The 13,465-nt window shown below is 61.4% G+C and overlaps 1 protein-coding gene across 1 annotated transcript; it reads left to right on the forward strand.

The window, feature by feature from the left end:
- Positions 1-10,414: 10,414 nt before the first annotated feature.
- On the forward strand, positions 10,415-11,339 carry LOC138731004 (uncharacterized). The gene is made up of 2 exons (XM_069876694.1): positions 10,415-10,692; positions 11,235-11,339. The coding sequence occupies exons 1-2, from the start codon at positions 10,477-10,479 to the stop codon at positions 11,337-11,339; spliced, it is 321 nt and encodes a 106-aa protein (XP_069732795.1). The 5' UTR covers positions 10,415-10,476.
- The last annotated feature ends 2,126 nt before the right edge of the window (positions 11,340-13,465 follow it).

Below are 13,465 nucleotides of genomic sequence, written 5' to 3' on the forward strand. Positions count from 1 at the left end.
TGCAGGAGGGGTACGGGGGCGCCAGGAGGAGTGCACGGGGGTGCGGGGAAGATGAAGGAGGGTGAAGGGGGGTGCAGGGGGGTGCAGGAGAGATGCATGGGGTGCACGGGTGGTGCATGGGGGATGCAGGGGGTGCAGGGGGGATGCATGGGGGGTGCAGGGGAGTTGCAGGGGGGTGCAGGAGGGATGTAGGAGGGGTGCAGGGAGGATGTGGGGGGATGCAGGGGGGTGCAGGGAGGATGCAGGGGGGTGCAGGAGAGATGCAGAGGGTGCAGGGGTGGTGCATGGGGGATGCAGGGGGTGCAGGGGGGGTGTAGGGGGATGCATGGGGGGTGCAGGGGGGATGCAGGGGGGATGCACGGGGGGTGTAAGGGAGTTGCAGGGGGGTGCAGGGAGGATGTGGGCGGATGCAGGGAGGATGCAGGGGGATGCAAGGGGGACCCAGGGGGGATGTAGGGGGGGATGCAGAGGGGTGCAGGGGGTTAAAGTGGGGGGGGAATGCAGAGAGCATGCAGGGGAGGATGCAGGGGGGCATGGAGGGGATGAAGGATGGGATGGACGGTTGGAAGCTGGGGTGCAGGGATGATGCAGGGGGTGCAGGGGGGATGTGGGGGGGATACGGGGGGTGCAGGGGGGGTGTAGGGGTTTGCAGGGGGGATGTAGGGTGAGTGCAGGGAAGATGCAGGGGGGTGCAAGAGGGGTGCAGGGGATGCAAGGGGGATGCGGGGGAGGGATGAATGATGGGATGGACGGTTGGAAGCGGGGGGGCCGGGGAGATGCAGGATGGGATGGATGGGGGGATGCAGAGGGTGGCAGGGGAGATGCAGGAAGGACAGGAGCCAGGGCACGGGTGGAGGGATGAGCGCCCTCTGCCCCACTCCTAGCCCCCACCCAGGGCAGACATCAGGAGCATCCAGTCCCTGGGACCCTGCTGCCCCCACTCAGCGTGGGACCCTGACCCTGTGGAGCCCAGATGGGGACGGGGACATCCTCCTGCCGTCCCAGTGCCCCCCCACCCTTCACGGGCGATGCCCTTGGCTCCTGCCCCACGGCTGACGCCTCCCCGGTGCAGCCTCCACGTCGGCAGCCGGGGAGACCAGGGGGGCCCGGGGCTGGGGGGGCTGGGGGCACCCCCCGACCCCGTTCTCACCCCCCTCTGCCCTGCGGCATTGCCTCGAGGGGCCCCATGGAGCCTTGGTGGGATTGGGATGAGCCCTACGGAGCCTTGGTGGGACTGGGATGAGCCCCATGGAGACTTGATGGGACTGAGATGAGCCCCATGGAGCCTTATCTGGTGTGGGATGAGCCCCACGGAGCCACAAGCAGGACCCTGGTGGGATGTCACTGCCACCTGTGGCATCTCTGAGCACATCCATGAGCTGTGGGGAGTTGGTGCTGCCCTGCAGAAGGGATGGGGTGTGGGGCCAGAGAGGGAATAAAAGAGTTTGTGGGGAAATCAATTGACATCCAGCTTTTAGGATCTGACGATGCCACACTATTAAATGTCCCACTTGGCCATGACAGAGCCACCTCATCCTCACTACAGCTTCCCGTCTGTCCTCCACCATCTATTCCTTCTTGTATCCATCCCTCCATCCATCTCATCTCTCCATCCATCCATCCCTCCATCCCTCCATCCCTGCCTCCATCCATCCATCCCTCCATCTCTGCCTCCATCCGTCCGTCCATCCATCCATCCATCCATCCATCCATCCATCCATCCATCCATCCATCCCTGCCTCCATCCATCCATCCATCCATCCATCCATCTCTCCCTCCACCTCTCCATCCTGCTACAAACGCCCATTCCTATTTTCATCCCTCCCTCTTTGTGCCCGCACACTCCTCCTCTGCTCCATCCATCCCCTCTCCTCCATCGGTCCCTCCACCACCAGCTCCATCCATCCCATCCCCTCTGTCCACCCCTTCCCCATCCTTCCACCCCCACACCTTGTCCCCATCCCCCCCCCGCTGAGAACAGTGTCTCCCAAAGCCCTGGGGGTCTCAGAGGGTCCCTGGGCTGGAGTGGGGGGGACACATAGATCCCCGTACCCTCAATGTGGGATGCTCTGGTACTTCAGGGTCACAACGAGTGCCCCAGTCCCTCAGTGCCCTCCTCCGGTGATGCAGAGACATCCCCAAGGGACACATCTGGGAGCTGGGGGTGTCACATCTGTGACCCCCAGCCAAGCAGGACATTGTGCTCCCAGACACCCCAGGAGCCAGGGGAGAGAGGCTGGAGGGGGCAGTGCAAGCCCTGCACATCAGACTTGTGCGTGCAACTCCTGCACCTCTAACCGCTGCGTGTGCAACCCCTGTGTGTATGCAACTACTGTGTGTGCAACTCCTGAGTGTGCAACCCTGTGTGTGCAACTCTGTGTTTGGGCAACCATTGTGTGTGCAACCCTGAGTGCACAACCTTGTGTGCACAACTCCTGTGTACGCAAACCTGTGTGTGTGCAACCCTGTGCAACCCCTATGTGTGCAATCCCTGTGTGTGTAACCATGTGTGCGCAACCCTGTGTGTGTGCAACCCTGTGTGTGTCCAACCCCTGTGTGCACTCCTGTGTGTGCAACCCTGTGTCCAATCCTGTGTGTGCAACCCTGTGTGTGCAACTCCTGCGTGTGCAACTCTGTGTTTATGCAACCCCTGTGCGTGCACAACCCTGTGGGCACAACCCTGTGTGTGTGTGTAACCCTGTGTGTGCACAACCCCTGTGCGTGCAACCCTATGTGCACAACTCTGTGTTTGTGCAACCCCTGTGTGCAACCCCTGCGTGTGCAACCCCGGGTATGTGCAACCCTCTATGTGCACCCCTGTGTGCAAAACTCCTGCATGTGCAACCCTGTGTTTGTGCAACCCCTGTGTGTGTAACCATGTGTGTGCAACCCTGTGTGTGTGCAACCCTGTGTGCACAACTCCTGTAAGTGCAAACCTGTGTGTCCAACCCCTGTGTGCGCAACCCTGTGTGTTTGCAACCCTGTATTTGCAACCCTGTGTGCGCAATCCTGTGTGTGCAACCCTGTGTGCAAAACTCCTGCGTGTGCAACCCTGTGTTTGTGCAACCCCTGTATGTGTAACCCTGTCTGTGTAACCCTGTGTGTCCAACCCTGTGTGAGGGCAGCTCCTGAGTGTGTGCAACCCTGTCTGCGCAACCCTGTGTGTGTGCAACCCTGTGTGTGTGCAACCCTGTATGTGTAACTTCTGTGTGTGCAACCCTGTGTGTGTGCAACCCTGTATGTGTAACCGTGTGTGCAATCCTGTGTGTGTGCAACCCTGTGTGCACAACTCCTGTAAGTGCAACCCTGTGTGTCCAATCCCTGAGTGTGCAACCCTGTGTTTGTGCAACCCCTATGTGTGCAACCCTGTGTGTGTCCAACCCCTGTGTGCACAACTCCTGTGTGTGCAACCCTGTGTGTCCAATCTCTGAGTGTGCAACCCTGTGTGTTTGCAACCCTGTGTGTGCAATCCTGTGTGTGAAACCCTGTGTGCGCAATCCTGTGTGTGCAACTCCTGTGTGTGTCCAACCCTGTGTGAGGGCAGCTCCTGAGTGTGTGCAACCCTGTCTGCGCAACCCTATGTGTGCAACCCTGTGTGTGTGCAACCCTGTGTGTGTGCAACCTTGTATGTGTAACTTCTGTGTATGCAACCCTGTGTGTGCAACCCTGTGTGCACAACTCCTGTAAGTGCAACCCTGTGTGTCCAGTCCCTGAGTGTGCAACCCTGTGTGTTTGCAACCCTGTGTGCGCAATCCTGGGTGTGCAATCCGTGTGTGCAACTCCTGTGTGTGCAACCCTGTCTGTGCAACCCTATGTGTGCAACCCTGTGTCTGTGCAATTCTGTGTGCGCAACTCTGTGTGTGTGCAACCCTGTGTGTGCAACTCCTGAGTGTGCAACCCTGTGTGTGTGCAACCCTATCTGCACAACTCCTGTAAGTGCAACCCTGTGTGTCCAATCCCTGAGTGTGCCACCCTGTGTGTTTGCAACCCTGTGTGCGCAACCCCTGTGTGTGCAACTCCTGAGTGTGCACCCCTGTGTGTGCACCTCCTGTGTGTGCAACCCTGTCTGTGCAAACCTATGTGTGCAACCCTGTGTCTGTGCAATTCTGTGTGCACAACTCTGTGTGTGTGCAACCCCTGTGTGTGCAACTCCTGAGTGCACACCCCTATGTGTGCAACTCCTGTGTGTGCAACCCTGTGTGTGCAACCCTATGTGTGCAACCCTGTGTCTGTGCAATTCTGTGTGCCACCCCTGTGTGTGCAACCCCTGAGCGTGCAACTTTGCTGACGCACACGGGCGTGTCGGGCAGCCCCAGGTGGATCCGCACACCTGTGTCTCTCACGTGCGCGCTCGAGGCTGTGCACAAGGCCACCTCCCTCCGACGTCCCCGATGCCACAGGGGCACTGGAGCCCAGGACCCTTTCTCGGGGGGCCGGAGGGGCTCCCCACGGCCGCCGTGGGGCTGGAGGCGCTGGGTGGGCCGCGCTGCTGCGTGGTGCGCGGTGTCCAGCTCCCAGCCCGCGGACGGGTGCCAAATTCCTCCACCCCCGCAGGAAGCCGTCGGCGCGCTCGGCGCTAGCTCTGCACCAGGGCCAGGGCCTGGCCAGGGGGATGCGGAGCGAGAAAGGGCTGGAGGAGAGAAACCAGGTCAGCCCCGAGCCGCCAGCGTCACCCTGGCAGGCAGCAGAAGCTCCTTCGAGGAAGCAGGCGAGGATTCGGCCCCGGTGACGTCCCCTCCGGCGCGCACGGCACGCGCCAGCCCGACTCGCGCCTGGCTGCTGCTCGCTAGCTCGAGGAACCATCCCAGCCCCATCATCTGAGACCCATGTAGGGGCAGGGAGAGCCTGAGGATGAGGAGGGGGCTTCGAGGGGAGGCACTCGCTGCAGGGCTGGCTCGGGCATCGCTGCCCCAGGAGCCTCAAGGCTGCGGTGGAAGAAGCAGAAAGGTTCGGCTCAGCAATGCCTGCGGTGGCTCTGTGCGATGTGCCCATCACCAGGTACCTCGCGCATCCCTGGGAAATGCTCCCAGCCCCCATCCCAGAGCAATCTCCCACATCCAAATTGTCCTCCCAGCCCCAGGGAACGTCCCCATCCCTGGGTACCACTCCCGTCCCCAGGTGATGCTCCTCCTGACTCACGCTCCCAGCCTGGGTACCGCTCCCATCCCTCAAACCACTCTCACCTCCAACTGCTGCTTCCATCCCGGGATGTGAATCCCGCTTCCATCCCTGCCCCATAAATGCATCTCCTGCCCACCCCACCTCAAGCCCTTTCCCCAGGGTGTGAATCCCTTCTCCAGGGCTCCCTCCTCCCGGCTGCCTTTCGAACACAAACACTGCTCAGTGGAAAATGTGACCCCACCACGTAGCTGACGATAACTCGGGGCCAGACTGGGGCCAACTGGAACAGCACCGGCTTGGCTGTGGCCCCAGCTGAGCCCGCAGCGGCCAGGGGAACCGGGGGACCCGGCGGGGGGGGGACAACTCGGGACTCCCTCCCGCCTCCTGCATCGCTCCTGTGCCCAGCCCGATCCTGCACAAAGCCACAGCCGTGTCCCCATGGGGATGGACACGAGAGGAGGAGGCGGTGGCAGGGACATGTGGCACCAGGGAGATGCTGGGACCCTTCTTGGCCCATCTCTAAGCTCTGGTGGGATGGAGAAGCCTGGGGATGGTGCTGGATGAGCAGGACAAAGATGCCCAGGAATGGTTGCTGGATGGATGAGATGAAGATGCCCGGATGGTGGTAGATGGCAGGACACATGCCCAGGCACGATGCTGGATGAGCAGGATGAAGATGCCCCTGGGAAGGATGGAGATGTCTGGGATGGTGGCTGGACACCATGGACATGCCGAGAGACAGCAGCGTACAGGCAGGATGCCCAGGGATGGCACCCACAGGGAAGGATGGAGATGCCAAGGGACAGCGGCTGGATGGACAGGATGGAGAGGTCCTAGGATGGTGGCACAAGGGCAAAGTGGAGATGCCCCAAGGTGGTTCTGTCTGGCAAGAACACGGGTGCCGAGGGGCAGTGCCAGGCGAGCGGGAGGCCGGTGCCCTGTCCCTGTCCCACGGACAGCCGGAGGTGTGTGGGCTGGGAGCAGCAGCAGTCGGAGGAGCCCGTTTGTTTCTCATTAGTGGCTCTTGGCAGGAGCTGTGGAAAAAATAGCTTCAAACAGCAGAGCTGGAAGGGAAAAGGCTGGGCTGAGGGAGGGGAGTGGGGCCGCCGTGGGGAAGGGGGCGCAGGGCCAGCAGGGACGGGGAGGGGGTCGGGGTGACGGTGGCCTGGACGGGGTGCAGGGGAGGGGACAGACACAGGCACGGTCCCCTCTGCAACGTCCCTGTCCTGGGAGCAGCTGGGTCCATTCTGGGGAGCTCATGCCCATTGCACTTGTGCACTCTCGTGCAAGCCTGGGTGTATTAGTGCACGCTCGTGTGTGCAGAGCGGCTGAGCACAGCATCTGCACACCCCCAGTAGCACGAGCAGCCCCAGGGAGGGAACAGGGACCACGCCTGGGTGCATACATGAGCATGGCAACATCTCAGCCCCCCAGCCCACTGGGGAAACTGAGGCACGGCCGTGTGCCACCACCAGCCACGGCGAGCAGGGATCCAGCTGTGCCCATCAGGAAGCTCCCACCACAGCCGCTTCTCATGTTTCTGGGGGGCTCGCGGCACAGCCGCTTACACAACCGTGTGTCTGCGAGCGCTGGCAGCTCCGCCAACTCAACCAAAAGCAAAAGGAGGGAGTGCAGGAGACGAGCAGAGCCCACCCGGCTCCCCCCACCTCGTGCCACGAAGGGGACGTGGTGGGGACAGGGGTCTGTTCCGCCTGGCATGGACATGCCTGGGTGGCACCAGTGCCCAGCTGCCACCCTGCGCTGGGAAGCGGGCAGCGGCCAGACGGGGTCACTTGGGGACAGTGGCCAAGACAGAGCTGGTCCCTGCTGCCAGGCCAGGGCTGTGCCCGCCAGAGCCGGTGGCGCTGACACAGCCTTGGCAGCCGGCACAGGGCTGACATCCCCGTCCCTGCGGGCATGGGGAGACCCCGGTGGGGCCAGGGGAAGCACGGTGTGCTGGGAGGTGCGTGTGCACATGCGTGCAAGGATGTGCGTGTGGATGTGTGTGTGCAACCCCCATGCCGGTGCCCGCGTGGCCGGCTGGGTTTGGCCACCGGCACCCACCTGGCTTTGTGGCTATTTCTGCCTCCAGCCTGGATTTAATTCTACCCTGCCTGCTGCTGCTGTGTAATTACAAGCCCAAAAAAAGCCCAGGCACCCTCTCATCCTCAGGGTTGGGGCACAACCAGCACCCTGGCCCTGGGGTGGGCACGGGGTGCCGGCACCCACAGCCTGGGGAGCTGAGGGACTCCCAAAGCAGAGACCTGGCAAACTCGGTGCAGCTGGGAGGGCTAGAGGTGAGGGGGGCTCTGTCTGATCAGGTTTTGGGCGTCCCAGTCATGGAACCCACCAGGGGCACGGGAGGACGAGTGGCGACAAATCCTTCGTTAAGCCCTTGAGCCAATTACACCACTGGCGCTGCCCTGTGGCCCGTGTGGTGCAGCCCCCGTGCCCGGGGCAGCCGTAAACCCCTTAGGGGGATGATCCTGCTTATGGCAGCGTCTCGGTGCCCACAGCCCCACCACCCCGACCCCAAGTCTCTGAGCCCCCCCTCACCCCCAGCACCCCACTCTGTCCTCCTGGCACCCTCCAGTGTCCCTCCAACACCTCCTCCCCTTGGGAAACTCACCCTCATCCCGCTTGCTGCCGCTGCGTTGTGGGGCACGGTGTGGGGCAGCCCCATGGGCACAGCCCCGGTCGGGGCTCAGGGCGCTGATCGGCTTTGGGGAGCTTACAGCCCTGAGCCGGCAGCTCCGGGGCTCTTCACACCTGCGGCGATCCCGCTCCTCTGGCTTCGCCAATGGCTCCTCATCCCCATCTCAGCGTGGGGACACGGTTCTGCCACAGTAGCAGGGCATGGACAGAGGGTGTGCAAGGCCAGGCGTGCCCTGTGCCACCCTGGGTACCTCCTGTGCCACCCTGGGTACCTCCTGTGCCACCCTGAGCATCCCTTGTGCATCCCTCGTGCCACCCTGAGCATCCCTTGTGCATCCCTCGTGCCACAGTGAGCATCCCTTGTGCCACCTCGTGTCACTCTGAGCATCCTTGTGCATCCCTCGTCCCACCCTAAACATCCCTTGTGCACAAATGGACACAGGGACATGGACACACAGGGACACAGGGACATGGAGAAGTGCACACAGAGATACGGGGACACAGGGACATGGAGAAGTGGACACAGGAATACGGGGACACAGGGACATGGAGAAAGGGACACAGGGACAGGGACAAGTAGACACAGGGATACAGGGATACAGGGACACAGGGACATGGAGAAGTGGACACGGGAATACGGGGACACAGGGACATGGAGAAAGGGATATAGGGACATGGAGAAAGGGACACAGGGAGAGAGGGACACAGGGAAATGGGCAAGTGCACACAGGGATACGGGGACACAGGGACATGGAGAAGTGGACATGGGAATATGGGGACACAGGGACATGGAGAAAAGGATATAGGGACATGGAGAAAGGGACGCAGGGATACAGGGACACAAGGACATGGACAAGTGCACACAGGGATACAGGGACACAGGGACATGGAGAAGAGGACATGGGAATATGGGGACACAGGGACATGGAGAAAAGGATATAGGGACATGGAGAAAGGGACGCAGGGATACAGGGACAGGGAGAGAGGGACACAGGGACATGGGCAAATGGACACAGGGATACGGGGACACAGGGACATGGAGAAAGGGACCCAGGGACACGGGGACAGAGCACGAGACAGGGCCGCACTGTCTGCCACATCAGCAGCCGCGGGGAAGGGACCCAGCCTGCAGCTGGGAGCCAGATGGGTTGGGGCCGAGCAGGGTTGGGGCCACCCCCGGGGTGTCCCCCAGGCAGGGGACATCCGAGGGGGACACCGAGCGGAGCCCAGAGCCCCCACAACACCCCAAATGGGGCAAGGAGGGAGGGCTGGGAAGGTCTGAAGAGAGAGGGATGGAAGGAGGAGGGGAGGGAGGGGGGTGTAGAATGGATGCAAGGAGGGTTGGGGAGATGCAAGGAGGATGCAGGGAGGATGGAATGGAATGGAATGGAATGGAATGGAATGGAATGGAATGGAATGGAATGGAATGGAATGGAAAGGGATGGAATGGAGAGGGATGGAATGGAGAGGGATGGAATGGAGAGGGATGGAATGGGATGGAATGGAATGGAATGGAATGGAATGGAATGGAATGGAATGGAATGGAATGGAATGGAATGGAATGGAATGGGGTTGTTTAGCCTGGAGAGGAGGAGGCTGAGGGGAGACCTCATTGCTACCTCATTGCTACAACTCCCTGAAAGGAGGTTGTGGAGAGGAGGGAGCTGGGCTCTTCTCCCAAGGGACAGGGGACAGAACGAGAGGGAATGGCCTCAAGCTCCACCAGGGGAGGTTTAGGCTGAACATTAAGAAAAAATTTCTCATGGAAAGGGTCATTGGGCACTGGCAGAGGCTGCCCAGGGAGGGGGTTGAGTCACCTTCCATGGAGGGGTTTAAGGGAAGGGTCTAAGAGATGCTGACGGATATGGTTTAGAGTTTGATAGGAATGGTTGGACTTGATGATCCCTTGGGTCTCTTCCAACCTGGTTATTCTATGATTCTATGAATGGAATGGAATGGAGTGGAATGGAATGGAATGGAGAGGGAAGGAATGGATGGAGAGGGAAAAGAATGGAGAGGGATGGAAGGAGGAAGGGATGGAGAAAGGGTGTGGAATGGATGCATGGAGGGTTGGGAGGATGTAGGGAGGCAGTGAGCAGGTGGGGGCAGGTTGCAGGAAGGAGAGGAGCCAGGGTAGGGATGATCCCCCCCCAGCATCCAGGCTGACAGCAGGAGACCCCGGGGGCGCCGTGACCCCCCGCACCGAGCACCAGAGGACAGGTGGACACCCAGAGCAGGACAGAGCCCCCTCGACACCTCGGGGACCCCCGTCCCAGCAGCCAGACAATCTGGGGGCAGCACCCTCAGCTTAGTCCCACTACCTGAAGAAAAAAAACCCCAAAGCAGCCCAGCCCACCCCAAATCATCCCCACCGGGGTCACCCACGCCTCCACCCAGGGCAAGGTTCGCCATGGGGCAGGGACGGGGCAAAGGGCACCTGGGTGCTGGGGCACCCAGGTCCAGAGTCCGACGGGCGAGGAGCGTGGCACAGCGGATGCCAGGACGCTCGGGTTCGTTGGCAAGGGGGGGGCGAAGGCCGTGGGAACCCCAGTGGGTGCTACTCCCAGGATGGGGGATGGGGATGGGGGCATGGGGGTCTGGGGATAGGGAGAGGGCGTCTCTGGGAGGGTCAAGGCACCCCAGGGTGCCGGGGAGGGTCGCTCTGCCAGCTCACAGCATGCGCCCCTCAGTATCCCCAGGATGATGTTCTTCGTTGTCATCATCATCCTCATCGCCGTCATCTTCCTCATGGTGATCTTCCATGTCTGCCGCAAGCTGCACCACAACCCCATGACCCCCCCGCCCTACGGGGACCCCCAAGGCCCCACGTCCCCCCCGTTGGCCCCGATGCCTACGCTCCCCAGCCTGCCCGGAGGGACCATCCCTGTGGGGCTGGAGCCCCCTCCCTACAGCGAGGTGCGAACCAGGAGCACCCTGTTGTGGGGTGGGGGGAGATGGGGTTATGGGGTGGGGGGAAATGGAGCTATGGGGTGGGGGGCTATGGTGTGATGGGTGATGGGGTGGGAGGAGTTGGAGCTATGGGATGGGGGGAGATGGAGCTATGGGGTGGGGTCTATGGCGTGATGGGTGGTGGGGTGGGGGGAGATGGGATGATGGGGTGGGGGGGGCTACAGCGTGATGGGGTGGGGGGAGATGGAACTATGGGGTGGGGGGCTATGGCATGATGGGTGATGGGGTAGGGGAGCTATGACGTGATGGGGTGGGGGGAGATGGGGTTGTGGGAGCTCTGGGGTATTGGGGTGCTGAGGCTGTGGGGCTCAGCAGGGCATGGGGAGACTCTGGGGGCCAAAAGACCTTTCTCCCCACACTGGGGGACCACTTCCAGTGTCTTGGGTTCAGCCCTGGGTGGGGGCACCCTCCTCCCCCTAGGGACCGCAGCTCCCTGGGAGCCAGAGGAGACCACATGCCCCCACCCTGAACGCCCCACTCACCCTTAGGTGACAGCGAAGCCCTTCCTCTACCCATCCCCCCAGGGGCCGTGCCCCGAATGCGGCCGTGGGCCTGGGGCTCAGCCCCCCACCACCACCCAGACCGGCTTGTAGAGGTGACCCCTGCCCGCGGACAGTGCATGGCACGGACCCAGGAGTCGAGATGGCCCCTAGGAGACCTCCTGGGTCTGTGTCCCCCCTAACCCCGGCTCTGTGTGCTCCCCCCAACACAGGGCATGGGGGGTAATTTCTCTATTTATTGTTTTAAAATTGTAAAATAACTCCCTGCTGTGCTGGTTTTGAGGGGGTGGGGAGGCTTGGGGGGTGGGGGGCACAGGGGGAGATCCTGGCACCCTGCACTGCTGCCCCCAGCCATGGGTGCACCCTGGCACTGGAGGGGCTCTGTGAGCGTGCGTCCCCAGCCCTGTCCCTAACCCCATCCTATCCCAGTCCAATGCCCATACTCATCTCTGTCCTCGTCCTCATCCCATCTCATCCCCATCCCTGTCCCCATCCCACCCCCAACCTGTCCCTGTGGCCATCGCCATCCCCAGCCAATCAACATCCTAGCTCATTCCTACCCCTGTTCCCATCCTCATCTCATCTCATCTCTATCCTATTTCATCCTTATTCCTGTCCCCCATCCCATCCCCATCTCCTCCCATCCCATCCCTGCTCTGTCCTCATCCCATCCCATCCCATCCCATCCCATCCCATCCCATCCTATCCCCATCTCCTCCCATCCCTGCTCTGTCCTCTTCCCATCCCATCCCATCCCATCCCATCCCATCCTATCCCCATCTCCTCCCATCCCCATCTCCTCCCATCCCTGCTCTGTCCTCTTCCCATCCCATCCCATCCCATCCCATCCCCATCTCCTCTCATCCCATCCCTGCTCTGTCCTCTTCCCATCCCATCCCATCCTATCCCCATCTCCTCCCATCCCATCCCTGCTCTGTCCTCTTCCCATCCCATCCCATCCCATCCCATCCCATCCTATCCCCATCTCCTCCCATCCCATCCCTGCTCTGTCCTCTTCCCATCCCATCCCATCCCATCCCATCCCATCCCCATCTCCTCCCATCCCATCCCTGCTCTGTCCTCTTCCCATCCCATCCCATCCCATCCCATCCCATCCCATCCCCATCTCCTCCCATCCCCATCTCCTCCCATCCCATCCCTCCTCTGTCCTCTTCCCATCCCATCCCATCCCATCCCATCCTATCCCCATCTTCTCCCATCCCCATCTCCTCCCATCCCATCCCTGCTCTGTCCTCTTCCCATCCCATCCCATCCTATCCCATCCTATCCCCATCTCCTCCCATCCCCATCTCCTCCCATCCCATCCCTGCTCTGTCCTCTTCCCATCCCATCCATCCCCATCTCCTCCCATCCCCATCTCCTCGTATCCCATCCCTGCTCTGTCCTCTTCCCATCCCATCCCTTCCCATCCCACTCCATCCCCATCCCACTCCATTCCCATCCTATCCCCATCTCCTCCCATCCCATCCCTGCTCTGTCCTCTTCCCATCCCATCCCATCCCATCCCATCCCACTCCATCCCCATCCCATCCCATCCCATCCTATCCCCATCTCCTCCCATCCCATCCCTGCTCTGTCCTCTTCCCATCCCATCCCATCCCATCCCATCCCATCCCATCCCCATCTCCTCCCATCCCCATCTCCTCCCATCCCATCCCTCCTCTGTCCTCTTCCCATCCCATCCCATCCCATCCCATCCCATCCCATCCTATCCCCATCTTCTCCCATCCCCATCTCCTCCCATCCCATCCCTGCTCTGTCCTCTTCCCATCCCATCCATCCCTATCTCCTCCCATCCCCATCTCCTCGTATCCCATCCCTGCTCTGTCCTCTTCCCATCCCATCCCATCCCACTCCATCCCCATCCCACTCCATTCCCATCCTATCCCCATCTCCTCCCATCCCATCCCTGCTCTGTCCTCTTCCCATCCCATCCCATCCCATCCCACTCCATCCCCATCCCATCCCATCCCATCCTATCCCCATCTCCTCCCATCCCATCCCTGCTCTGTCCTCTTCCCATCCCATCCCATCCCATCCCATCCCATCCCATCCCCATCTCCTCCCATCCCATCCCATCCCATCCCATCCCATCCCATCCTATCCCCATCTTCTCCCATCCCCATCTCCTCCCATCCCATCCCTCCTCTGTCCTCTTCCCATCCCATCCCATCCCATCCCATCCTATCCCCATCTTC

The sequence above is a fragment of the Phaenicophaeus curvirostris genome, chromosome 26 (genome assembly GCF_032191515.1).
Source record: "Phaenicophaeus curvirostris isolate KB17595 chromosome 26, BPBGC_Pcur_1.0, whole genome shotgun sequence".
NCBI classification, from domain to species: domain Eukaryota; kingdom Metazoa; phylum Chordata; class Aves; order Cuculiformes; family Cuculidae; genus Phaenicophaeus; species Phaenicophaeus curvirostris.